We start from the raw sequence: 23,706 nt of genomic DNA, 5'->3' as shown, positions 1-23,706 counted from the left end.
ACAGTTGGGGCACTGCTCCCACGTGGCTCACAAATTGCCACTGGGCACATGGATGCCTGGAATGTGGGTGGGAGGGTGGGTGGGGTTGCAGGGTGGGGTCTGCTGGGCGGGGCAGGCACAACAGGGAAGACCCATGGGCTGGGGCCGGAGGGCTCTCTGGGATTGCAGGCAGGCCAGCCCCCTGCACCCCCAGGCGGGTCTGCTGGGCTGGTCTGACCCGTCAGTCTGCTGGGTTTCAGCTCCGTCAACTGACTAAGGGGTGGCTGTGAGGAGGAGCCGCCGTTCCCAGGGCACGGTGGGCCTGGCCCTCCCTCCGCTTCCCACCCCTTCCCTCCTTCCTGCCTGGCCTTCCTCCCTGCCGGCTCCCGGAGCAGCCTGGCCTGTGCAGCAGCCATGGACAGGTACAGCATGGAGGAGCTGATTCAGCTGGGCCAAGGTAGGGCAGGCAGAGCTGGAGGCTGTGGGAGGCAGGGGAGGGGAGCCAGGGACCAAGGCCTCTGGCTGTGCAGGGCCACGAGGGGCCGGGGCTGCTCCTGGCAGACCTGTCTCTTCCCGCTGCCCACAGTTCTGAGAATCTGGGATGCAGGATAGGCCCGGCCCCCTCTCGGAGCTGCCCCAGGGCCGTGTATGATGTGTCCTGGGCCACGGGCCCTGTCCTGGCTCAGTGGAGTGGCAGAGGAACTGCCCCCTGCCAGCCTGGGGCACTCCTGCATCCAGGAGCTGGTTCTCACCCAGGCTGTTGAGTCACAGGCTCCTCGGAGACTTCCCTGGCCTGAGGTGGGGAGCGGGCTGAAACGTCCGGCCTGCCGGCCCCTGCCCACTGCCGGCCGGATGCCGTCCTGGGCTCAGCTGGGAGTTGGGCCCTCTCTGGCGTGCCTTTGGGGCAGTGGGTGTCCCTGACCCTCAGGGCTGCCTGGGGGCCACCCCAACCCCTGGCCGCCCAGAGCAGGCCCCTGCAAGCGTTTCCCTCAGCAGCACCTTTTGAAGTGTGGGGCTGGAGAGCAGGAGGCTGGGGTGGGCCCACCTGGCCCCAGCCCTCTTGTCGTTGAGCTCCCCAGCATGGACCAGGGTGCCCTGCCCAGTGGCCGGGGCCAGGCTGGTTCTCTGTGCCTTGCTGTGGGCTGAGGTGACTACACTGGAGACCACCTGGGCTCAGAACCGTGTGCGGGATGTTGGGTGGCGCCTCAGGCTCCTTGTCTGTACGACGCATTCGTGGTACAGGACTTCATGGGGCTCGCTTAGGGTTCCATGTGGTGCCAGGGGCAGTGGAAGTGTCAATGTGCATTCTGCTGGGCCTCAGGCGTACCCAGCAGACGAGGGTCCTGGGTGAGAGGAGCGGAACCGTGTGCGCCCCATGTCCTGCTTCCCCGGCCGCACTACAGGATGTGTATGCTACGAGCCTGCCTGTGGCTGAACTCTCTGACCCAGGCCTTCTACAGAGCAGGGCTTCGGGGCTCCTGGGTGGAGCCAGGCCCAAGAGGGGTGACCCCATCCCAGATGCCCCAGGACCCCAGGAGAGGCCTGAGGCTGGAGGCGCCCCCTGTGCTCTGGGGCAGGCACTTGCCTGGGTGGCTAGAGCCCTGATTTCGGGCTGCTGGGTCCCAGGCCTGTGCGTGACCTTGGGGCAGCTGTCCCGGCCACCGGTGGGGCCAGGTGCTACCTTGAGTGACCTGCGCAGGGCCCTCTGGGAGAACGGGCAGCCTCTCCTCTTGGCCTTTGTGGCCTTTCCAAGAGCACCCCCCAGGTGGGCAGGGACTGCAGGGACATGAGCCCACGACCCCCACCCCCCACCCCCTGTTCTATTAGAGCCCCTGCGGGAGCTGGGGGACCGAGGTGTCAGGTGGCACTGCCCAGCCAGACCCGACTGCTGCAGGGCCTGGGTGCCCTGGAGCCGTGCGTCATGTTCTAAGTCTGGGTGATGACCGTCCTCTCGAGCCCTCCTTGGATATTTATATCCCCTGGGCCCCTGCCCACCACTCCCCTCCCCCATGCGCTGCTGCTCACAGCCGCACAGCCGTGCCCTCCTCCCACCCGACGCTGCCGCCGCGGCCTCTGCCTCCTCTGAGGGGCCTGTGACCTCCCACACCCCTGGCCCGCTCTGTCTGCCCCGTGGGCTTCTGCCACTGTCCCTGATGAAGATCGTGCCCGGTAGGTGGGCGGCCCTTGGAAGTCTTGTGAAAGCCTGGCCCCTGCTGGGGACAGGAGCCAGAGGGCTGGGGCGCTGAGGCTGGAGGAGCTCTCTGTCCCCTCATCCTGCAGGCAGCCCACTTCCTGCGCCCTCACCCAGACCCCCTCAGCTCAATCTGCAGTCCCACTCGGTGGCGGGGGGGCGCTGGGGCTGGTGAGGAGGGCGAAGGTCTTTGAGTGTGGTGGGATCAGCTGCAGGCTTGGGTGGGGGGCGCTGGCATCCCTCTGTGTCTGGCAGCTGTCCCCAGAGGGCAGCCTTGGAGGCAGAGTGGGCTGCTCAGGCCCCTCTGGCGGGGATAGCCGGGGGAGGCTGGGAGAGAGGGTGTGTGCCAAGGCTGTGGGCAGTGCTGGGGGGCTGCGGCTGGCCCCTCCTCCCAGCGGGTGTGGCCGTGGGGACGCAGGGGTTAAGGCCTGCTAACCTTGAGCGTCAGTAGCTCAGCCCAGGGACAGCTGAGCCGGCCGGGTGGGGAGGCGCCGAGGGCCGGACCGGCGGAGGGAGGAGGAGAGGAGGCGGGCGGGAGCTGTCTCGGGGCTGCGGCAGCGCTTGGGGCGGTCCTGCGGGCAGGGCAGGCTCTGGTCCCGGTGCTCCCCCTCACTCACCCTGCACGCAGGGAGGGGGTTGTGTAGCCTGAAGCAGCCGGTTTCTGGCGTGGGAAGGGCGGCCCGGGCGGCTCTGCCTGGTGGCCATGGAGCCCTCGGGCAGCCTGTTCCCCTCCCTGGTGGTGGTGGGCCACGTCGTCACCCTGGCCGCTGTGTGGCATTGGCGCAGGGGACGTCGATGGGCGCGGGATGAGCAAGGTAAGCCCCTGCCGGGGACTTGGGGCGTGGCGGAGGGTCCGCCTCCCTCCCGCCCCTTCATTCCCTGTGCCCTCCCCTTCCTGTCCCCGAGCTGACTGTCAGTGAAAGCAGTGTTGGCCCCCAACCCACCCTGCAGTGTAGACCCTGAGCCTGCTGCAGTCCCAGTGCAGGGCAAGCTATGCGGCGGCCCTAAGCCTGCAGCCTGTGTCGGGCAGGTGGGTGGAAGGGGAGGCCAGGTAGGGCAGCAGCGTCCCCCTGGTGAAGGGAAGGCTGTGGCAGCCACTGTGGCAGGGAGAGGTGCGGCAGGTGCCTGTTCTGGCCAGCACTGAGGTGGAGGTGGCTACCCACCCACAGAGCAGGGGGTGGAGTCACACACAGGTGAGGCAGGTGTCCTCATGCCCTCAGGCAGGGCCTGGAACGCCTCACAGGGGGTGGGGGCAGCCAGGCTGTGCCCTGCCTCCCTGCTCAAAGTCACCAGCTCCTGGGCTGTGGTCCCAGGTGGCAGCCGGGCCCAGTGCAGGATGGGGTGGGGCTGGAGTGAACAGAGCCTGGGGCGGCACCCTGGGGATTAGGCAGCAGCCTGGGCATCTGGCCAGAGGGACTGCCCCACCGGGGACCCTGCCAGCCAGGCCTCCTGCAGTGGGGAGGCTGCCCGGCTCAGCTCCTCCGCTAGATCCTCCATACTTGAGATGAGTCAAGATGGGGCTTCTAGGCGTGGTGCTGGGGACACCCCGAGCTGCCGGGATCAGACGGGCTGAGGGCTTCTTTCCCATCCACGTTTTTGGCTGCAGACCAGACACTGTTCCTCCCTCCCCACCTCAGCCCACGATTGCCCCTTTCCGCCGCGGTCCTGGATCATGGGATGCCTCTGCTCCCCCGTGGTGCTAGGCGGGGCTCAGCCCCTCGCTTCTGCCCCCAGCGTTGTCTCCCCACTGCCGGGCACCGTGCCCGGCCTTCCTCCCTGGGCCCCGCACCCCCCACCTTACATCCTGCCGAGAGCTCCCTCCCAGGCCGCCTCAGCTTCCCGGCCCGGCCAGCGGGTTGGGGCGCGGCTTCCTGGCTGCGCTGGGCGGGGCTGCGCGCCAGGGGCAGGTTCTTCGGGTCTGGGCCCGGCTCCTGCGGTGGCGGATTGTGGGGACGCGGAGAGCCGGGCCGGCGGCCTCACAGCGTGGGCTGGAAGCAAAGGCGCAGCCGCGGCCCAGCTCGCCCTGCCGTCCGGGGTCGAACCCGGGCTCAGGCCGTGGCCGGCATGTGGGGGGCAGGGGGCGCCTTCGCCTCGCCGAGGGAGGTCTCGCTGGAGCGGCCGTGCTGGCTGGACAGTGGCTCCGAGCCGGCGCGCAGGGGCCACCTCTACCGGCAGCTGTGCTGCGTAGGTGGGTGCGGCGGCACCCAGGGGGCCACGTGCGCTCACCTGGGGGGGCTGGGGCTCTGCTGGGAGCTGCGGCCGGGCCGGGATGGGGTGGTGCCCAGGCCAGGTGCAGCCCTGCCTCCAAGCTCCGGAAACACCTGGGGAGGGAGGCGGGGTGATGGTCCCCTACCCCCGAGCGTTTGTCTCTGGAGGAGGCGCTGAGGGGCGGGACTGGCTCGTCTCCAGCCTGGGCTTTGGCCCGGGTTTCCCGATGCCAGGGCACGGGGGAGGGAGGAGGGAGGAGGTGCCGAAGGCGGGGCTCCAGGCCTTCTGTGGACTTGCAGCAGTCCAGGGCCAGTGGGATTCCCTTCCCGGTATTGGGGTTTCCGCCCTAGGCCCGTCTCCACTAGCTGCGGGACCTCAGCCTTAGTGTCCACACCTGTAAAACGGGGGGCGATACCGCTCAGAGGGCCACGGCAGTATCGCCGTGGCTGGCGGCTGAGGGTCGGCGGCCCTGGACAGCACAGGTGTCAGGCAGGCGTGTAGACACACCCGAGCTGGGGGTGTTTTGTGTGCGACCCCGGTGGGAGACCCAGCTGAGCTGCAGCCGCAGAGGGTGGGCGTACCTGGCTGGGCGGGGGAGGTGGGTGTCTCTTGGTTTTAGGGTCGGAATAGGAGGGACGGGCATCCATGGGAGCAGTCAAAGGGCAGGCAGGGCTGGGAGGGAGGGGGTTGTGATGGGTGGGGAGGACCTCAGAGCAGAGGCACCCAGAGGCGGGCAGTGGGAAGGGGAGCTCAAGCCAGGCTTGGGGGGTGGAGGCCCCTGATGGAGCCCTCAGCCCACCCTGCCCCAGCCCTTCTCCTCACCCAGCCTCACTGCTGCCCTGTCTCTGTCTGGAGTCCCCACACTGCCCCATTCCTGACCCTGCCCAGGGTGGCATCTTTGAGGCTGTTAGTGGCAGGGAGAAGGCTGGAACAGGGGCCTGGCTGGGGTGGAGCCCACTCGAGTCCTGGACCTTGGCCCCGGCTCGTAGTTTCCAGCTGTCCCGGACTCCCTGTGCCCACCTTCTTTGGCTGTTCCGGGATCACACGCCGTGTTCCTCAGCAGAGTGGCAGCCCCGTTCCCGCAGGCAGGAGCCACCCGGTCACTGCTGGGCCCCCAGAGCCCACACCCAGCAGGGTCTCAGTGTGGTGCTTGGCCTCAGGATAGCTGCTGGGCCCGGGCTTCTGAAGAGGCAGACAGTGCTTCCAGTGGCTCGGGGCCGGGGAGGGGCCGCAGATGTGTCAGGTGTGGTGTGCCCTTGGGCACAGACCAGAGGTGTGACCGGTGCGGAATCAGATTTGGATTTGGGAGCTTCTGGTGCCTCCTAAGTTCTGGAGGCTGCTGGGCTGGACAGGCAGAGCAAGAGGGTTGCCCTGAATCTCATGCCAGTCTCAGTCAGGCGTGGGGACCAAGGGGTATCTTCACCAGGGACGGATGTAAGACGTGACAGAGTCCTGGGGGCTGGCTGTGCCCCTTGGCTTGGGGTGGGGGCTTCCCCACATCTATGGGGCTTGGGCACCCCCCATTGTGGGGGTTCTGGTGCCCCCTCACGGCCTAAGGTCAGTAGGAATGGGGTGGGGTGAGCTCTTCCCAGAACCGAGGCCCGAGTGCAGCTCCCAGCTGGACCGAATCAGCCTGATGTGGGGCTGGAACATTCTTGTGGTTGGGGCGGCACATTCTTTCCTATGGTGGTCCGGTGGGCTGGGCAGGCCCAGAAGCTGGCCAGAGGCAGCTCCGCCCCGGGCCCCAGGGAGCCAGAGGCCCCAGCCAGCACAGGCCCTTTGCCCTTTGCCCTTTGCAGCTGAGGCTGGGTCCCTCGAGCCCCACCCAGATGCAAACAGCACCCCCCACCCCTGGGGTCGCCCAGGTCCTGCCCCAGGTGTGGCTTCCCTTCTGTGAGTCACTGGCCTGGGCCCCCTCCCCATCCCTGACTCATTGGCCGGGCCCCTCCTGGGGCTTCCCGCTGCTCCATCCCCCGACAAAGCCCGGCCCCCATGAGTCAGCCCTCAGCTACGCGCCTCCGGCCTGAGGTGTACTGCCAGTCTGCCTGTACCAGGGTGGGCTCCTTAGGCGGGCAGTGCTCCAGGACGTGCGGGGGGCAGCTTGGGAGGGGCCGGGCCTGGCGTGGGACCCCAGTGGCCCTGGAGCAGGAGCCTGGCGGGCTCTGGGGCAGGGCGGGCACATGGAGTAGGGTGTGGTCCCGGCTTCCCTTCGTGCAGGTCTGTGAGGAGGTGCGATGCTGGGGCTGCCAGAGCAGATGGGCAGCAGGCCCCTCCCCTCACCAGGTGTCTCGGCTTCCTGAGTCCACCGCAGCAGAGGGGTGGGTGGGCAGAGGCTGAAGCTGGGCCTCGATGGAGCTCTAAAGAGAGGCGTGGCCTCAGAGCCCCTCCCAGGGGGATCCCCTTCCAGGGGGAGCCCCTCCCTCTGTTGGGGGGTCCTTCTGGGTGGCCGTGGGAAAGGCCTCTGTGCCTTTACTGTCCTGGAACCAGCCAGTGTGCAGTGAAGGGCCAGGTGCCCTGTACCCCTAGGTCCCCCTAGGGGGCTGCAGTGGGCAGGATGGGTGAGGAAACTCCGGTTTCCTGTTTCTGGTGGGCCGAGGGCGTGCCCATGGGGGAGGGGCTCCTTGCTCCTTCCCGCCGGGACACTCCCCTCCCTGGCGGTGTGGGGTGGGGCCCCGGGGCGGGCCGGCCTCTCGGGGAGTACAGCAGGCAGGGAGTGGCCACACGGACTCCAGCTCTGAGCTGAGCCTGTGCCGAGCGAGCGTCTCGTGGGGCCGATAGCCTTCAGCTGCCCGTGTGCCACTCGGGGCTGCCCAGAGCGCTGTGGCTGAGGCTGAGGGTCTGGGTGAGGTGTGGGACGGCACCATGTCTCAGTACCAGCTCCGTGTGCCTGAGCCCGAAGGCCTGGGCCGCAAGAGAACCAGCTCGGAGGACAACCTGTACCTGGCTGTGCTCAGGGCCTCTGAGGGCAAGAAAGGTAGCGGGGGTTCCCCTCCAGCACCCCCGCCAGGCAGGGCGGGCCCCTGTAGGGGGAAGGCCACTTCCTGTAGCAGGAAGCCTTGGCACCGGGTGGAGGGCTGTCTTAGAGATGGGGGTCAGGGGCGAGCCATCTCCAGCCAACAAGGAGGAGGCCGACTAGCTTTGCAAGGCTGGCGGGGGCCTCCGAGCGTCAGGTGTCGGCGGCGGAGGGCCCCTGTGCTCTGGGGAGCGCCCGCTGCCCGTCAGGACACACAGCTTCCCTTTCAGTACCCGCGGGCCCTGGCCCTGGCACTGCCACACCCCTGCTTGGGTCTCAGTCTGTGGGGGGCGGGGGGAGTGCAGGACGGGACTTGTGTGTGCTGTGGGCTCAGGGTGTGGCCCAGGACCCTCCTGTCTCCTCTGGGGAACAGTTGGGGGTGGGGTGGCTGCACCTGGCTGTGCCTGACCCCTGCCTGGACTGAGACTGCCGGGCCCCGGGCACCTGGGTTTCTGCTGTCCTGGCTGGGCTGTGGTGAGGGTGCCTGGGGCTCAGTGTGTGATCTGAGGGGCGCTTTGGGGCTCCCCTGAGGTGGGACCTGGCCAGCCAGGCCGCTGTGTCTGCACGGTGGTCACCTGTGTGTTCCCGGGGCTTCTCCCAGGCCCCAGGTCAGCTGCTCTTGTCTCCCCCAGATGAGCGGGATCGTGTGCAGAAGAAAACCTTCACCAAGTGGGTCAACAAGCACCTCATCAAGGTTGGTGGCACATGCTCATGTGTGTCACGGGGGCCGAGGCGGCGGGTGGCACTGAGGGAGGGTGGCCCCTGCCGCCCAAGGCTGTCCTCACGCTGCCTGCGCACTCACCTTTCATCTCTGAAACCTGTTATTTTCTGTCTTCTTTCTGCGCACGCCTGCTCCTGTCTCTCTCTCCCTCCTCTTCCTCTGGTCTCCCCTTGCAGCACTGGAGGGCAGAGGTAGGTGCCTCCGAGGGGCAGGGGCGTGCTCTGTGGGCTCCTGGGGGACTCAGCTCCTGCCTCCTTCCCTCTGCGACCAGCACCCACTCTGCATGTAGGCCCCCCAGGGCCTATTGGTGGCTCTGGGGGACCTGTGGCCACCCCAGCTGCTGCTGTCCCCACAGGCACAGAGGCATATCAGTGACCTGTATGAAGACCTCCGCGATGGCCACAACCTCATCTCCCTGCTGGAGGTCCTCTCTGGGGACAGCCTGGTACGTGTGCCTCTGCCCCATCCGGGCCCTGCCTGCCCCCACGTGGACACCCCTGTCTGCCTTGCCTCCCTGGGGCCTCTCTGGCCGCCCACCCTACTCAGGAGTCAGGTCATCCCTCCTGACTTCTCCCTGGGGCAGCCTGTCCCCGGCAGCGCCTCCGGCCCGGGCTGCCGGGCAGCACAGCCAAGGGCCTGGCCTAGGAGTGGCCGCAACCCCCGTACCTCAGCTGCTCTGGGCCTTGCTGCCCTCCGCTTTGGGTCCCTGACACAGTAACCTCATGCTCTGCTCTGCTTTGGTTTCTCTGCTGCTTGGACTCTGAACCTTGACCTCTGCCCTTTACCCTTTGCCCTGCCCTGGCTGGGCAGCCGAGGGAGCGGGACGTAACCAGGAGCTCACGCCTGGTGAGTGGCTGTGACGCCGGCCGCAGCGGCACGGGAGCTCCCCAAGACCGTGGAGCCCAGCTCTCTGGGGGCTGGAGGCCCACCGGCTGACCCCTGCCAGGCTCTTGGGCGGGCAGGTGGTTGGGTGTCAAGCCGCCTGCCCACCGTGCTGCCCAGAGCTGGCCTGGGACCCACCAGCGGCGGCTGAGGCTGCCGCTGCTGGGCAGGAGGAACCCCCTGTAGTGCCACTGCCCTCCACACCAGGCTTCCTGGCTATTGTCACCTCCCACCCCTTCCTTCCTTCCCTCCCTCAGCCTGGATCGCTGGACTTCCTGAGCCCCTGCTGGGCCTGGCGTGGCCCCTGGGCCCGTGGCCTCCCTTTCCCTGCAGAGGAGGGTGAACCTGGGATGAGGGGGGCTATTGCCCCCTGGGGAAGACCCTTGGCTTAGTCGCTGTGGTGCTTTTGGGGTGCTGAGGGTAGAGCCTGGGAGCTCCCGCTCCACTGTGGGTGCTGACCGTGCTTCCCCACAGCCCCGGGAGAAGGGGAGGATGCGCTTCCACAAGCTGCAGAATGTCCAGATTGCCCTGGACTACCTCCGGCACCGCCAGGTAAGGCTGCCTCCCTGGCGCCGGGCCCCACCCAGACCCCTCACCACGCCAGCCCTGCCCGTGGGCCGTGACCGAGAGCCCCTCGCTCACAGGTGAAGCTGGTGAACATCAGGAATGATGACATTGCCGACGGCAACCCCAAGCTGACCCTCGGCCTCATCTGGACAATCATCCTGCACTTCCAGGTAGGACGGCTGCCCCCAGACCCCCACCTGCAGGAGTTTCTAGGGTAGCCTGGGCTCCTTGGTGGCAGGCGGATCCGCTTTCTGGCTGGGGTGTGGCCCAGGAGCTGGCTGGCACAGTAGGTATGGTGGCACCTGGGCGCCTTCCTGCCACCTGCAGCCCTGGATGGATCTATGGCCTGAGGGAACAGGTCTCTCACTGGGGCCGCCTATCCTTGCCCTCTGGCCCTGCTGGGCAGGGCCTGGAGCCTCCCTGTGGAGGAATGCGGCCCAGTGCCTGCCCTGGGGAGGCTTCTGCAGCAGCACAGGCTGCACGGGCTGACTCACCCGCTGCTTGTCCCGGCCTCACAGGAAACCGCAAATCTGAGAGCTGGGCAGGCAGAGCCTGGTGCTGGCATGGCAGCTGAGTCACACAGGCTGGCAGGACAACAGGCAACTAGGGGTGGGCGGGCAGACCCTGAGTACAGGGCCAGGCTGCCAGAGGCCCCACCCGCCAGCCTGCAGCCAGTGATGGAGCTTGACCCCCAGCCTTTTCCAGACCCGGGGGTTCTGGACCAGCTTTGGGGGTGCATGGTTGCTCCTCCTGGGCCTGCTGTCCTTCCGCTCTGGTCCATGCCAGCCCTGGAGGTGCAGGGTGTAGTCTAGCCCTCTCCAGCTAGCAAAGCGGGCACCTGCTCTGTGGTGGCAGCTGCCCCCGGCCGGAGTGGTTGGACGTGCGGCCCCGAGGCATGGCCTGTCCCAGCAGCTTCCCAACAGGGAAGGATCCTGGAGCCCCGTGCTGCTTTGGCTGGCTTGGCGGCCCTGCACACTCACCCTGGGTGCTGAGCTGCCCCTGCCCTCGAGCACGTGGTTGTGGGCACAGGGCAGGCCTGGCAGCTGTGGCTGAGCTGTGGCCTCCTGTCCTCTGTGGGGGTAGATCTCAGACATCCAGGTGAGCGGGCAGTCAGAGGACATGACGGCTAAGGAGAAGCTGCTGCTGTGGTCACAGCGCATGGTGGAGGGGTACCAGGGCCTGCGCTGTGACAACTTCACTTCCAGTTGGAGAGACGGCCGCCTCTTCAACGCCATCATCCACCGGCACAAGTACACGGCCCGGGGGGAAGGGGCTGGGGGTTGGGAGCACCCCCACAGTGCCTCCGCCAGGCAACTTCAGACACGTTGGGGCAGGGAGCAGGGCAGGAGGAACAGGGTGAGTGCCAGCAGGCCGCCTCGGGTTGCTGGAGTTCAGCAGGGCCCAGCCCCACCCTGGTGCCCTTCAGAAGCACCACGGCTTTCTCGAGGCTGGAGGGCCTGTGGGCTGCTGGTCCTCACAGCCAGGAGTATGTGCCCACTGTGGACGCCTCTGGAGGGGCCTGGTGGGCAGGGTGGCTACAGGGAGCCCCAGCTGCCCGGCACCCTTTGCTCTGCGTAGTCCTGTACTGTGCCCCTGGGCTCCTGGGTGTGGGGGTTGCAGGATGATTTCAGCCCTGCCCATGTGGCAGTGCACCTCTGAGGGTGAGCGTGGGAGGTCCATGGTTGCTGGGCTGTGTGGGGAGCTGGCCTGTGCGCCCGCCTGTGTGGCGCGGCTGGCCTTGTCCGGCCCACCTGACCAGCCACCTGATTGTCCCAGGCCCATGCTGATCGACATGAACAAAGTGTACCGGCAGACCAACCTGGAGAACCTGGACCAGGCCTTCTCTGTGGCGGAGCGGGACCTGGGAGTGACGCGACTCCTGGACCCTGAGGGTACGTCTTCGTGGCCCCCCTCCCGCCCCTCCCCCTGCCTGCCCCAGAGCCCCCCCTGAGCTGCCCCTCCCTGCAGATGTGGACGTCCCTCAGCCCGACGAGAAGTCCATCATCACCTATGTGTCGTCCCTGTACGACGCCATGCCCCGCGTGCCGGACGTGCAGGACGGGGTGAGGGCCAACGTGAGTGGGGTCCCAGAGGGCCGGGGGTGTGGGCCTGGATGCCCGGTCGGCCCCTGACAGCGGCCCGCACCTGCCTGCAGGAGCTGCAGCTGCGCTGGCAGGAGTACCGGGAGCTGGTGCTGCTGCTGCTGCAGTGGATGCGGCACCACACCGCTGCCTTCGAGGAGCGCAGGTTCCCCTCCAGCTTCGAGGAGATCGAGGTGGGGTGAGCGTGCGGGGAGGGGCTGGGCCTACCCTAAGGACGGGCATGGTTGCTGACACCCTTGTTCCCCGCAGATATTGTGGTGTCAGTTCTTGAAGTTTAAGGAGATGGAGCTCCCAGCCAAGGAGGCCGATAAGAACCGGTCTAAGGGCATCTACCAGTCCCTGGAGGTGAGTGGGACCCCGGGAGGGGTGGGTGGTGTCTTGGAACCCCAGGCCTGCCTTTGGGACCAGGGCTGTCCCAGGTCTGGTAGGCTGAGGCCTGAGAGCCCAGCGCCCTGCCCCCCGTCCCCTGCACGTTGGGACTGAGCTTGGCCCTGTCCACAGGGAGCGGTGCAAGCAGGCCAGCTCAAGGTGCCTCCTGGCTACCACCCGCTGGACGTGGAGAAGGAGTGGGGCAAGCTGCACGTGGCCATCCTGGAGCGGGAGAAGCAGCTCCGCAGCGAGTTTGAGAGGTGGGTGGGGCCCTGTGGTGGCAGGGGAACCACCCGAGGGTGAGTCACTGCCTGGGGAGGAAATCCCCCCCCGCCCGCCCCCGGTGGGGGAACCCAAGCTCCCACTGGCCTCAGGACAGTGGGCCACAGGCAGGGAGGCCGGAGCAGGAGGCGAGCTGAGCCTGTGGCCAGGGCCGTGCCAGACCCAGCTGACGCGGCCCCTGCTTGTCCCGCAGGCTGGAGTGTCTTCAGCGCATCGTGAGCAAGCTGCAGATGGAGGCGGGGCTGTGTGAGGAGCAGCTCAACCAGGCCGACGCCCTGCTGCAGTCGGTGAGAGGGTGGGGGCAGGCCGAGGGAGGGAGGGAGGCCGGAGGAGAGGAGCCTGCCCCACCCTGCAGCCAGAAAGCCAGGAGAGGGCTGTCCCCTGGGCTCCTGGGGCAGGAGCCGGGCGGGGCCTGTGGTGGGGAATCCAGGCCTGAGCTCCTCCCTCCTGGTGTGCAGCCAACTCTCCCTGCCTGCTTTGGGCAGAGTTGGTTTCTGGCCACTGGGCAGGACCCAGAGTGGCTGCCTTGCCCCCTGCCAGGCCCCCCCCCCCCCACAGCGGTTTACTGCTGGGGAGCAGTGGGGAGAGGACCCGGCCCTGGAGAATGGGGTCCAAACAGTGTTACAGGAGGAGTTAGTTACCTGGGGTGGGTGACGAAGGATGACGCCTGGGACCCCAAGGACACAGGTCTCGGGGGTCTCAGTTCATGGACTGGGCAGAAATACTCTGGAGTTGGTCCCAATCCCGCGGAAGGCCGGCAGGAGGATGTGTGAGGTGGCCAGGGGGTAAGGGGCAGTGGTCCACAGAGTCTGGGGAAGCAAGTGAGGGTGGCCGCCTTGGCCAGGGCCCCTGTGAGGTCAGAGGGGTCCGCTGGGCTCCAAGTCACAGGCGACTGCCTTGTAGGATGTCCGGCTGCTGGCCGCAGGCAAAGTGCCACAGCGGGCGGGGGAGGTGGAGCGGGACCTGGACAAGGCGGACGGCATGATCCGGCTGCTGTTCAACGATGTGCAGACCCTCAAGGATGGACGGCACCCGCAGGGCGAGCAGATGTACCGCAGGTGAGGCCCGCCCCCCGCCCCCACACCCAGTACCTCTGGCCCCAGGCCTGCCGACGCCTACCTGAGTCCTCTGCCGCCCCAGGGTGTACCGTCTGCACGAGCGCCTGGTGGCCATCCGCACCGAGTACAACCTCCGGCTGAAGGCAGGCGTGGCGGCCCCTGCAACCCAGGTGACCCAGGTGACTCTGCAGAGGCGCCCTGAGCCGGAGGATTCCACCCTGCGCTACCTACAGGATCTGCTGGCCTGGGTGGAGGAGAACCAGCACCGTGTGGACGGTGCTGAGTGGGGCGTGGACCTGCCCAGTGTGGAGGCGCAGCTGGGCAGCCACCGAGGCCTGCACCAGTCCATCGAAGAATTCCGGGCCAAGATCGAGCGGGCACGGAGTGACGAGGTCAGTGGCACTGTGCGATGACAGTGGGGGTGGGCCGGGCGCAGACACCGCAGGCCTCACCTGTCTCATCTGGTGCAGGGCCAGCTCTCCCCCGCCATGCGGGGTGCCTACCGTGACTGCCTGGGTCGGCTGGACCTGCAGTATGCCAAGCTGCTGGTGAGTGGGGCAGGACTGGCTGGGGGAGGTGGGTAGGCCACGGCCTGCTGACACGCACCCTCCCACCCACAGAACTCCTCCAAGGGCCGCCTCAGGTCCCTGGAGAGCCTGCACAGCTTCGTGGCAGCTGCCACGAAGGAGCTGATGTGGCTGAACGAGAAGGAGGAGGAGGAGGTGGGCTTCGACTGGAGTGACCGCAACTCCAACATGACCGCCAAGAAGGAGGGCTACTCGGTGAGGGCGGATCGGCGCCCCTGAACCCACAGACCCTCCCCACCTGTGTCCTGGCCACCCCCATGGCAGAGACCAGTGAGGGCGGCTCGGCGCCCCTGAACCCGCAGACCCTCCCCACCTGTGTCCTGGCCATCCCCCATGGCAGAGACCAGTGAGGGCGGCTCGGCGCCCCTGAACCCGCAGACCCTCCCCACCTGTGTCCTGGCCATCCCCCATGGCAGAGACCAGCAGAGCCCTGGGTTGAGTTTGCTGGGTGCTTGGCAGAGTCAGGTGTGGCCAGCTGGCCCTGAGACCCTTTGCCCTGGTGCCAGGCCCTGATGCGGGAGCTGGAGCTGAAGGAGAAGAAGATCAAGGAGCTTCAGAGTGCCGGGGACCGGCTGCTGCGGGAGGACCACCCGGCCCGGCCCACGGTGGAGGTGGGCCACGGGGGCCCGCAGTGCTCCCTGGGTAGGGGTGGGGTTGTGGGGGGCCGCGCCGGGCCCCCAGGTGGGACGGGGGACAGGGTGTGGTGGGGCCTGACGAGGACCTGGGGTCCTGCAGTCTTTCCAGGCGGCCCTGCAGACGCAGTGGAGCTGGATGCTACAGTTGTGCTGCTGCATCGAGGCGCACCTGAAGGAGAACGCCGCCTACTTTCAGGTGAGAACCAGAGCTTCCCTGCCTTGGAGCTCCTGGACCCCTCGTTAGAAGGGCAGCTCTGACCAGGAGTCCCTTTGTCAGCAGACATTGCCAGCCGCTGCCTGCAGCCCAGCTGGGGCCTTGGACAGGGTGCTCCCAGGCCTCTTGGGGGCCTCGCCATTCCTTCCTCAGCGCCCCCCTCTTGGGCCTGCCCCTGGGGCATATGTGGGCTGGGGCTCTGGTCCCTGGTAGCCCGGCATGACCCCTTCCCATTGCCCCAGTTCTTCTCAGACGTGCGGGAGGCCGAGGAGCAGTTGCAGAAGCTGCAGGAGACGCTGCGCAGGAAGTACAGCTGTGACCGCTCCGTCACCGTCACTCGGCTGGAGGACCTGCTGCAGGACGCCCAGGTGAGGGACGGGGTGTGTGGGGCTTGTCCAGAGAGGCTGGCCTGGAGTCTGGGCTGCATGGGTACTCTGGAGACCGGGGGAGGGGGGCAACTGGAGGGGCCCGCAGGGGTGGGAGGCACCACGGGGGGTGTGGGGAGCTGAGAGGCAGCCGGTCCGAGCTGGGGCCACGCCCACTTTCACAGCCACAGAGGGAGTAGAAGTCTTAAGTCAGCCGCTGTCACCAGTGTGTTTGCTGTAGAAGGGGGCACCAGCAGTTTGGCCTGAGACCTGATGTGGGCAGAGGGGAGCTGGCCTTTGTGCTCTGTGAGCAGGGGTAGGGTCACCCAGGAGGGTGGGCGCACAGTGGGCAGTGACAGGGAAGAGGCACTGGAAGCTGGAGTGGGCTTTGAGGTCAGCAGGGCTGGGCCTGGGAGAGTGCCTGGCCCCCGCAGAGGCGTGGGATGGGATGGGAGGAAGCAGTGACCTTCTGCAGCCTGCAGGGCAGGGACGAGGGGTGAGGACATTGTAGACGTCAGAGTGTAGCAGGCAGGCCGTAGCAGGTGATCTGGGGTAAGAGAAGGGCACCCTGTCTGCATCGGGGAGGGAGGGCACGTGGGTCTGCCTGGGGCCAAGCTCCGAGGCCTGTCCCACCCATACCTCCTGCCTCCAAGGGCTGCCACTCTGGGAGCATCAGGAGGGCCCCACAGACCTGGTCCCGGGGGCTGGGGGTCCTGGGGCAGGCCCTCTCTGGATGCTACCCTCCCCAACAGGACGAGAAGGAACAACTGAATGAATACAAGGGGCACCTCTCAGGCCTGGCCAAGCGGGCCAAGGCCATCGTGCAGCTGAAGCCCCGCCACCCAGCTTACCCCGTGCGGGGCCGCGTGCCCCTGCTGGCCGTGTGTGACTATAAGCAGGTGGAGGTAAGGGGGACCAGGCTCCACCGGGGTGGGGGTGCCAAGCAGGGCACGGTGTGGCCCTGTCCTCACCGACTCTGCCCATCCCAGGTGACCGTGCACAAGGGTGATGAGTGCCAACTGGTGGGCCCTGCGCAGCCATCCCACTGGAAGGTGCTCAGCAGCTCCGGCAGCGAGGCCGCCGTGCCCTCTGTGTGCTTCCTGGTGCCCCCCCCCAACCAGGAGGCTCAGGAGGCTGTCACCAGGTGGGTGGCGGGGGCTCAGCAGCTGCGGGTGGGCGGTGGGCGGGGCATGGGCGAAGCTGACTGTGGCCCTGACCCTTCAGGCTGGAGGCCCAGCACCAGGCCCTGGTCTCGCTGTGGCACCAGCTGCATGTGGACATGAAGAGCCTTCTGGCCTGGCAGAGCCTTCGCCGTGACGTGCAGCTCATCCGCTCCTGGTCCCTGGCCACGGTACGCCTGCCCCCGGCCGGGGACTCTCTAGGCGGGAGGAGGGGAGGGGTGTTCTGCAGGGTGCTCAGCCCCACCTGCTTCCCCCAGTTCCGCACCCTGAAGCCAGAGGAGCAGCGCCAAGCCCTGCACAGCCTGGAGCTGCATTACCAGGCCTTCCTGCGGGACAGCCAGGACGCGGGCGGCTTCGGGCCTGAGGACCGGCTGATGGCCGAGCGCGAGTACGGCTCCTGCAGCCACCACTACCAGCAGCTGCTGCAGAGCCTGGAGCAGGGTAGGCGGCGGCAGGGCCGGGTGGCTGGGCTGGCGCAAGGTGGGCAGTGGAGTGACCCGGACATGTTCCCCAGGCGCACAGGAGGAATCTCGCTGCCAGCGCTGCATCTCGGAGCTCAAAGACATCCGGCTGCAGCTGGAGGCCTGCGAGACACGCACCGTGCACCGCCTGCGGCTGCCGCTGGACAAAGAGCCAGCCCGCGAGTGTGCTCAGCGCATTGCAGAGCAGCAGGCAGGCGCCCCCCCACCCTGCCCCTCCTCCTGACCTCCCCTCCCTCAGCCCTGAAGGGATGCTGTGTGCTCTGCCTGCCCAGTGGTGAGTGCGTTCCCACTCCCTGTCTCTGCAGAAGGCGCAGGCAGAGGTGGAGGGGTTGGGCAAGGGGGTCGCCCAGCTCTCCGCCGAGGCCGAGAAGGTCCTGGCCCTGCCAGAGCCATCGCCTGCGGCCCCCACGCTGCGCTCGGAGCTGGAGCTGACGCTGGGCAAGCTGGAGCAGGTCCGCAGCCTGTCTGCCATCTACCTGGAGAAGTGAGTGCACCTGGCCACAGGCGAGGGGCTGGGGTGCGCGAGGGCTGTGACCTCGAGGGAGGGTGCAGGAGGGGACGAGGGCAGTGAGTTGGGGGCTGATGTGGCCAGGAAGTGGCAGGCCCAGGCCAGGGTGGCGGCCGCAGAGGTGGTGAGAAGAGCTCAGGTCTGGACATGCTTCAACAGTGGCGGCCGGGGGACTTGCTGGTGATCAGATTCGGGTGTGGGGAAGAGAGGAGCGGAGGTGCACGGGGGCTGCTGAGTGCGGTGGCGAGGCTGTGGGTCCACTTTCAGTGGCGGTGGCAAGGCTGGGGATCCACTTTCAGTGGCACAGGAGGAACTCCTGCACCTCCTCTCGCCCGCCCTGTCCTGGCCTGCACTTAAGGGCCTCTACATTCACTTCCAGCGTGTTAGGTCACAGACTTAGTCTCCTCGTGTGTTGCAAATCACATGTCCACCCCCGTCCACCCTTCACAGACACCAATGCCGTGATGGGGCCGTCACTGTCCGCCACATGGTGCTGTTTCCACCCCGGTGTCCCCTTCACCCAGTCTTGGGTGATCCCCTTCACCCAGTCTTGTGATCCAGCCAGTGGGCTCTGCCTGTCTCCGGGCTTTGGGGTCTGCCAATTCTGGGTGGCACACCCCCTCTGCCCTCTTCAGGCTTGAAGTCTGAGGGGACTCGTGGCGCACAGACTCCCAACCTACTTCTCCCTGAAGCCTGTGACCACAGGGCCAGCCGATCCCGGGGCTGGGTCTGGACTTGGCAGGCAGTACCCTGGCTCGCTGTGGCTCAGGTTCCATCCCCTTGGGCTGTCTGTCGAGCCCTGTGTCCTGGCCCTGAGCCCTGCTTTCCCGCCAGGCTCAAGACCATCAGCCTGGTGATCCGCAGCACGCAGGGGGCGGAGGAGGTGCTCAGGGCCCATGAGGAACAGCTCAAGGAGGCCCAGGCTGTGCCGGCCACCCTCCCGGAGCTCGAGGCCACCAAGGCTTCTCTGAAGGTATCGTTTTGGGGCTTGGGCCTCTGGAGGGTGGGGGTACTGCAGGTCCAGCTGAAGCCACACATGACCCTCCTGTCCCCAACAGAAGCTGCGGGCCCAGGCCGAGGCGCAGCAGCCTGTGTTCGACGCCCTGCGGGATGAGCTGCGGGGGGCGCAGGAGGTGGGGGAGCGACTGCAGCAGCGGCACGGTGAGCGGGACGTGGAGGTGGACCGCTGGCGGGAGCGGGTCGCCCAGCTGCTTGAGCGCTGGCAGGCCGTGCTGGCCCAGACCGATGTGCGGCAGCGGGAGCTGGAGCAGCTGGGCCGCCAGCTGCGTTACTACCGCGAAAGCGCAGACCCGCTGGGCGCCTGGCTGCAGGACGCCAGGCAGCGGCAGGAGCAGATCCAGGCTGTGCCGCTGGCCGACAGTCGGGCTGTGCGGGAGCAGCTGCGGCAGGAGAAGGTGGGCCTGGGTCAGTGGGGACGGGGATGGGGTGGCCGGGCGTGCCCTGTGGCTGCCGTGCTGACCGCACTGTCTCCCAGGCCCTGCTGGAGGAGATCGAGCGCCATGGTGAGAAGGTCGAGGAGTGTCAGAAGTTTGCGAAACAGTACATCAACGCCATCAAGGTGAGGCCCGGCCACGTGCGCCAGGCCCTGAGTCCAGGACGACTGCCTGGGTGGCGGGTGTTCCCTGAGCCTGGGCCATGCCACAGAAAGCCCGTGTGAGAGTTTGTGGGCTGGGCAGGGGCCACCAGAGGGCAGAGCTGGTGGCTGACCACCAGCTGTGGTGTGTTCCCACAGGACTATGAACTCCAGCTGGTCACATACAAGGCGCAACTTGAGCCGGTGGCCTCCCCGGCCAAGAAGCCCAAGGTCCAGTCCGGGTCGGAGAGTGTCATCCAGGAGGTAGGGTGGGGCTGAGCCTCACTGGGAGAGGGGCTGGCGGGCCTGCGAGTCAACGGCTCTCGCGGGGCTGACCCCGACTGTACCCCGCAGTACGTGGACCTGCGTACACGCTACAGCGAGCTGACCACGCTCACGAGCCAGTACATCAAGTTCATCAGCGAGACTCTGCGGCGCATGGAGGAGGAGGAGGTGCGGCCCTTCGGGTGGGAGCCGGGTGGGGGCCATCTCGCCACCTGTTATACCCCACACGCAGCCAGAAAAGCAGCCTGAGGCCATTTCTCGTGGCCCTCCCCAGTCCCCCTGGGCTGCCAGCACCCCCTGCCCCCAGCTCAGCCTACCCCACTGTGGCCTGCCCCTGGCCTGGCACGGCTGTGCTGCTCCCACACAGTGGCTGGCGTCGCCTCTTCTTCCTCATGAGCGTTCCCCCAGCAGCCCAGTGGGCGTCCTGTGTGCTCTGCCTCAGCGTTCTGCGTTGGCCTCTGCGTTCAGCCCTTAGCTGTGGGAAGTCGGGGGTGGTGGGTTGTGGGTCTAGGGAGGGGACTTCCAAGGCACCCACCTGTTGGCTTCTCCTTACCTTCCGCGTGGCCCTGAATCTTCTTCGAGCTGGCTCGGTTCTGCACTGCTGTCTCCTCGCTGGCCGCCTCGCCCCACCCTGCCCCACACAGGCTTCCCACCCAGGCCGGGAGAGGGGTTCGGTGATGGGAGCCAGGCCCTCTGGTGTCCTGCAGAGCTCAGGCAGGGCTGCGTGCTGGGTGTGGCTCGCAGGTTCCGAGCCCCGGCTTTGCTCTCTCTTCCCCTGTCCATCTGTCTGTCTCCATCGCCTGTCTGCGGGAAGCGGGGAGGACGCCTGGGCCTCCTTCCCCAGGCTGGTGAGCACAGTGGAGCTGGCTGCGCTCGCTGCCCGAGTGCCCTGGGCGGGTGCACGCTGTCTTCTCGGCCGGGCTGGGGCCTCTGTCTTCCCTGATCCCTGTTCCGCGCTGTCTGAGTGAACTATACCGGTGTGTGCCCTATGGGCGCTGGTGCCTGCCCGTGCTCACGCTCTCTCTGCTTCTCTTCTTCTCTCTGCTGTGGCCGCAGAGGCTGGCTGAGCAGCAGCGGGCAGAGGAGCGCGAGCGGCTGGCCGAGGTGGAGGCCGCGCTGGAGAAGCAGCGGCAGCTGGCCGAGGCGCACGCCCAGGCAAAGGCACAGGCGGAGCGGGAGGCGAAGGAGCTGCAGCAGCGCATGCAGGAGGAGGTGGTCCGGCGGGAGGAGGCCGCGGTGGACGCGCAGCAGCAGAAGCGCAGCATCCAGGAAGAGCTGCAGCAGTTGCGGCAGAGCTCGGAGGCGGAGATCCAGGCCAAGGCCCGACAGGCAGAGGCGGCAGAGCGCAGCCGGCTGCGCATCGAGGAGGAGATCCGCGTGGTGCGCCTGCAGCTGGAGGCCACTGAGCGCCAGCGCGGCGGGGCTGAGGGAGAGCTGCAGGCGCTGCGCGAGCGGGCGGAGGAGGCTGAGGCGCAGAAGCGGCAGGCGCAGGAGGAGGCTGAGCGCTTGCGGCGGCAGGTGCAGGACGAGAGCCAGCGGAAGCGGCAGGCGGAGGCGGAGCTGACCCTGCGCGTGAAGGCTGAGGCCGAGGCTGCACGCGAGAAGCAGCGGGCCCTGCAGTCGCTGGAGGAGCTGCGGCTGCAGGCGGAGGAGGCGGAACGGCGGCTGCGGCAGGCCGAAGTGGAGCGGGCGCGGCAGGTGCAGGTGGCCCTGGAGACGGCGCAGCGCAGCGCAGAGGCGGAGCTGCAGAGCAAACGCGCCTCCTTTGCGGAGAAGACGGCACAGCTGGAGCGCTCCCTGCAGGAGGAGCACGTGGCCGTAGCGCAGCTGCGGGAGGAGGCCGAGCGTCGGGCTCAGCAGCAGGCCGAGGCCGAGCGCGCGCGTGAGGAGGCGGAGCGGGAGCTGGAGCGCTGGCAGCTCAAGGCCAATGAGGCGCTGCGGCTGCGGCTGCAGGCGGAGGAGGTGGCGCAGCAGAAGAGCCTGGCACAGGCTGAGGCCGAGAAGCAGAAGGAGGAGGCGGAGCGCGAGGCGCGCCGGCGGGGCAAGGCGGAGGAGCAGGCTGTGCGGCAGCGAGAGCTGGCCGAGCAGGAGCTGGAGAAGCAGCGGCAGCTGGCGGAAGGCACCGCGCAGCAGCGCCTGGCGGCAGAGCAGGAGCTGATCAGGCTGCGGGCGGAGACAGAGCAGGGGGAGCAGCAGCGGCAGCTGCTGGAGGAGGAGCTGACCCGGTTGCAGCGGGAGGCGGCTGCGGCCACGCAGAAACGGCAGGAGCTGGAGGCAGAGCTGGCCAAGGTGCGGGCCGAGATGGAGGTGCTGCTGGCCAGCAAGGCGAGGGCCGAGGAGGAGTCGCGCTCCACCAGCGAGAAGTCCAAGCAGAGGCTGGAGGCCGAGGCCGGCCGGTTCCGCGAGCTGGCGGAGGAGGCTGCCCGCCTGCGCGCCCTGGCGGAAGAAGCCAAGCGGCAGCGGCAGCTGGCCGAGGAAGACGCAGCGCGGCAGCGGGCTGAGGCAGAGCGGGTGCTTGCGGAGAAGCTGGCCGCCATCAGCGAGGCCACGCGGCTTAAGACGGAGGCAGAGATCGCGCTCAAGGAGAAGGAGGCAGAGAACGAGCGGCTGCGGCGGCTGGCGGAGGACGAGGCCTTCCAGCGGCGGCGGCTGGAGGAGCAGGCGGCACAGCACAAGGCCGACATCGAGGAGCGCCTGGCCCAGCTGCGCAAGGCGTCAGAGAGCGAGCTGGAGCGGCAGAAGGGGCTGGTGGAGGACACGCTGCGGCAGCGGCGGCAGGTGGAGGAGGAGATCCTGGCGCTGAAGGCGAGCTTTGAGAAGGCGGCTGCCGGCAAGGCGGAGCTGGAGCTGGAGCTGGGGCGCATCCGCAGCAATGCGGAGGACACGCTGCGCAGCAAGGAGCAGGCAGAGCAGGAGGCCGCCCGGCAGCGGCAGCTGGCGGCGGAGGAGGAGCAGCGGCGCCGTGAGGCCGAGGAGCGCGTACAGAAGAGCCTGGCGGCGGAGGAGGAGGCAGCGCGGCAGCGGAAGGCAGCGCTGGAGGAAGTCGAGCGGCTGAAAGCCAAGGTGGAGGAGGCGCGGCGCCTGCGGGAGCGCGCGGAGCAGGAGTCCACTCGGCAGCTGCAGCTGGCCCAGGAGGCCGCCCAGAAGCGGCTGCAGGCGGAGGAGAAGGCCCACGCCTTCGCGGTGCAGCAGAAGGAGCAGGAGCTGCAGGAGACGCTGCAGCAGGAGCAGAGCATGCTGGACCGGCTGCGCAGTGAGGCGGAGGCGGCCCGGCGGGCGGCTGAGGAGGCGGAGGAGGCCCGGGTGCAGGCTGAGCGCGAGGCTGCACAGTCCCGGCGGCAGGTGGAGGAGGCCGAGCGGCTGAAGCAGTCCGCAGAGGAGCAGGCGCAGGCCCAGGCTCAGGCACAGGCGGCTGCCGAGAAACTGCGCAAGGAGGCCGAGCAAGAGGCCGCGCGGCGGGCACAGGCGGAGCAGGCGGCCCTGCGGCAGAAGCAGGCAGCAGACGCGGAGATGGAGAAGCATAAGAAGTTCGCCGAGCAGACCTTGCGGCAGAAAGCACAGGTGGAGCAGGAGCTGACGACCCTGCGGCTGCAGCTGGAGGAGACTGACAACCAGAAGAACCTGCTGGACGAGGAGCTGCAGCGGCTGAAGGCAGAGGCCACGGAGGCCGCACGCCAGCGCAGCCAGGTGGAGGAGGAGCTCTTCTCGGTACGCGTGCAGATGGAGGAGCTGAGCAAGCTCAAGGCACGCATCGAGGCCGAGAACCGCGCTCTCATCTTGCGCGACAAGGACAACACACAGCGCTTCCTGCAGGAGGAGGCCGAGAAGATGAAGCAGGTGGCGGAGGAGGCTGCAAGGCTGAGCGTGGCAGCCCAGGAGGCTGCGCGGCTGCGGCAGCTGGCAGAGGAGGACCTGGCACAGCAGCGGGCCTTGGCAGAGAAGATGCTCAAGGAGAAGATGCAGGCGGTGCAAGAGGCCACGCGGCTCAAGGCCGAGGCGGAGCTGCTGCAGCAGCAGAAAGAGCTTGCGCAGGAGCAGGCGCGGCGGCTGCAGGAGGACAAGGAGCAGATGGCGCAGCAGCTGGCGCAGGAGACGCAGGGCTTCCAGCGGACACTGGAGGCGGAGCGGCAACGGCAGCTGGAGATGAGTGCTGAGGCTGAGCGCCTCAAGCTGCGCGTGGCTGAGATGAGCCGGGCCCAGGCCCGCGCGGAGGAGGATGCCCAGCGCTTCCGGAAACAGGCGGAGGAGATCGGTGAGAAGCTACACCGCACGGAGCTCGCCACGCAGGAGAAGGTGACGCTGGTGCAGACACTGGAGATCCAGCGACAGCAGAGCGACCATGACGCCGAGCGCCTGCGGGAGGCCATCGCCGAGCTGGAGCGGGAGAAGGAGAAGCTCCAGCAAGAGGCCAAACTGCTGCAGCTCAAGTCGGAGGAGGTACCGCCCCCTCTCCGTGCGACGGGCGGGTGGGCCCTGGGATCTG

At 67.9% G+C, this 23,706-nt stretch overlaps 1 protein-coding gene across 30 annotated transcripts in view; it reads left to right on the top strand.

Annotated features, from left to right (window-relative positions):
- Nucleotides 1-23,706, top strand: part of PLEC (plectin) — a 59,796-nt gene that overhangs the window by 28,735 nt on the left and 7,355 nt on the right. For 4 of the 30 annotated variants that reach the window (XM_032255800.1, XM_032255747.1, XM_032255687.1 and 1 more), the window contains 32 exons: nucleotides 8,024-8,085; nucleotides 8,289-8,303; nucleotides 8,468-8,557; nucleotides 8,923-8,958; nucleotides 9,469-9,546; nucleotides 9,639-9,731; nucleotides 10,645-10,811; nucleotides 11,338-11,453; nucleotides 11,530-11,636; nucleotides 11,717-11,836; nucleotides 11,913-12,008; nucleotides 12,165-12,292; nucleotides 12,508-12,601; nucleotides 13,218-13,372; nucleotides 13,455-13,764; nucleotides 13,843-13,920; nucleotides 13,993-14,154; nucleotides 14,466-14,570; nucleotides 14,695-14,790; nucleotides 15,051-15,176; nucleotides 15,926-16,078; nucleotides 16,163-16,317; nucleotides 16,398-16,524; nucleotides 16,612-16,795; nucleotides 16,869-17,026; nucleotides 17,142-17,320; nucleotides 18,179-18,317; nucleotides 18,403-18,759; nucleotides 18,840-18,923; nucleotides 19,098-19,202; nucleotides 19,293-19,391; nucleotides 20,280-23,660. In XM_032255800.1, the coding sequence (XP_032111691.1) occupies nucleotides 8,024-8,085; nucleotides 8,289-8,303; nucleotides 8,468-8,557; nucleotides 8,923-8,958; nucleotides 9,469-9,546; nucleotides 9,639-9,731; nucleotides 10,645-10,811; nucleotides 11,338-11,453; nucleotides 11,530-11,636; nucleotides 11,717-11,836; nucleotides 11,913-12,008; nucleotides 12,165-12,292; nucleotides 12,508-12,601; nucleotides 13,218-13,372; nucleotides 13,455-13,764; nucleotides 13,843-13,920; nucleotides 13,993-14,154; nucleotides 14,466-14,570; nucleotides 14,695-14,790; nucleotides 15,051-15,176; nucleotides 15,926-16,078; nucleotides 16,163-16,317; nucleotides 16,398-16,524; nucleotides 16,612-16,795; nucleotides 16,869-17,026; nucleotides 17,142-17,320; nucleotides 18,179-18,317; nucleotides 18,403-18,759; nucleotides 18,840-18,923; nucleotides 19,098-19,202; nucleotides 19,293-19,391; nucleotides 20,280-23,660 (7,355 nt within the window). Of the gene's footprint in view, nucleotides 1-378; nucleotides 437-1,976; nucleotides 2,149-2,719; nucleotides 2,986-4,099; nucleotides 4,359-6,812; nucleotides 7,353-8,023; nucleotides 8,086-8,288; nucleotides 8,304-8,467; nucleotides 8,558-8,922; nucleotides 8,959-9,468; nucleotides 9,547-9,638; nucleotides 9,732-10,644; nucleotides 10,812-11,337; nucleotides 11,454-11,529; nucleotides 11,637-11,716; nucleotides 11,837-11,912; nucleotides 12,009-12,164; nucleotides 12,293-12,507; nucleotides 12,602-13,217; nucleotides 13,373-13,454; nucleotides 13,765-13,842; nucleotides 13,921-13,992; nucleotides 14,155-14,465; nucleotides 14,571-14,694; nucleotides 14,791-15,050; nucleotides 15,177-15,925; nucleotides 16,079-16,162; nucleotides 16,318-16,397; nucleotides 16,525-16,611; nucleotides 16,796-16,868; nucleotides 17,027-17,141; nucleotides 17,321-18,178; nucleotides 18,318-18,402; nucleotides 18,760-18,839; nucleotides 18,924-19,097; nucleotides 19,203-19,292; nucleotides 19,392-20,279; nucleotides 23,661-23,706 lie in introns of those variants that run through there. The other 26 variants (XM_032255756.1, XM_032255815.1, XM_032255754.1 and 23 more) reach the window with 20 other exon arrangements.

Source organism: Sapajus apella, unplaced genomic scaffold (genome assembly GCF_009761245.1).
Source record: "Sapajus apella isolate SASKATOON/1434 unplaced genomic scaffold, GSC_monkey_1.0 scaffold3, whole genome shotgun sequence".
NCBI lineage: Eukaryota > Metazoa > Chordata > Mammalia > Primates > Cebidae > Sapajus > Sapajus apella.
The sequence above is the reverse complement of the archived record's forward strand: the minus strand, read 5'-3'. Positions and strand labels throughout refer to the sequence as shown.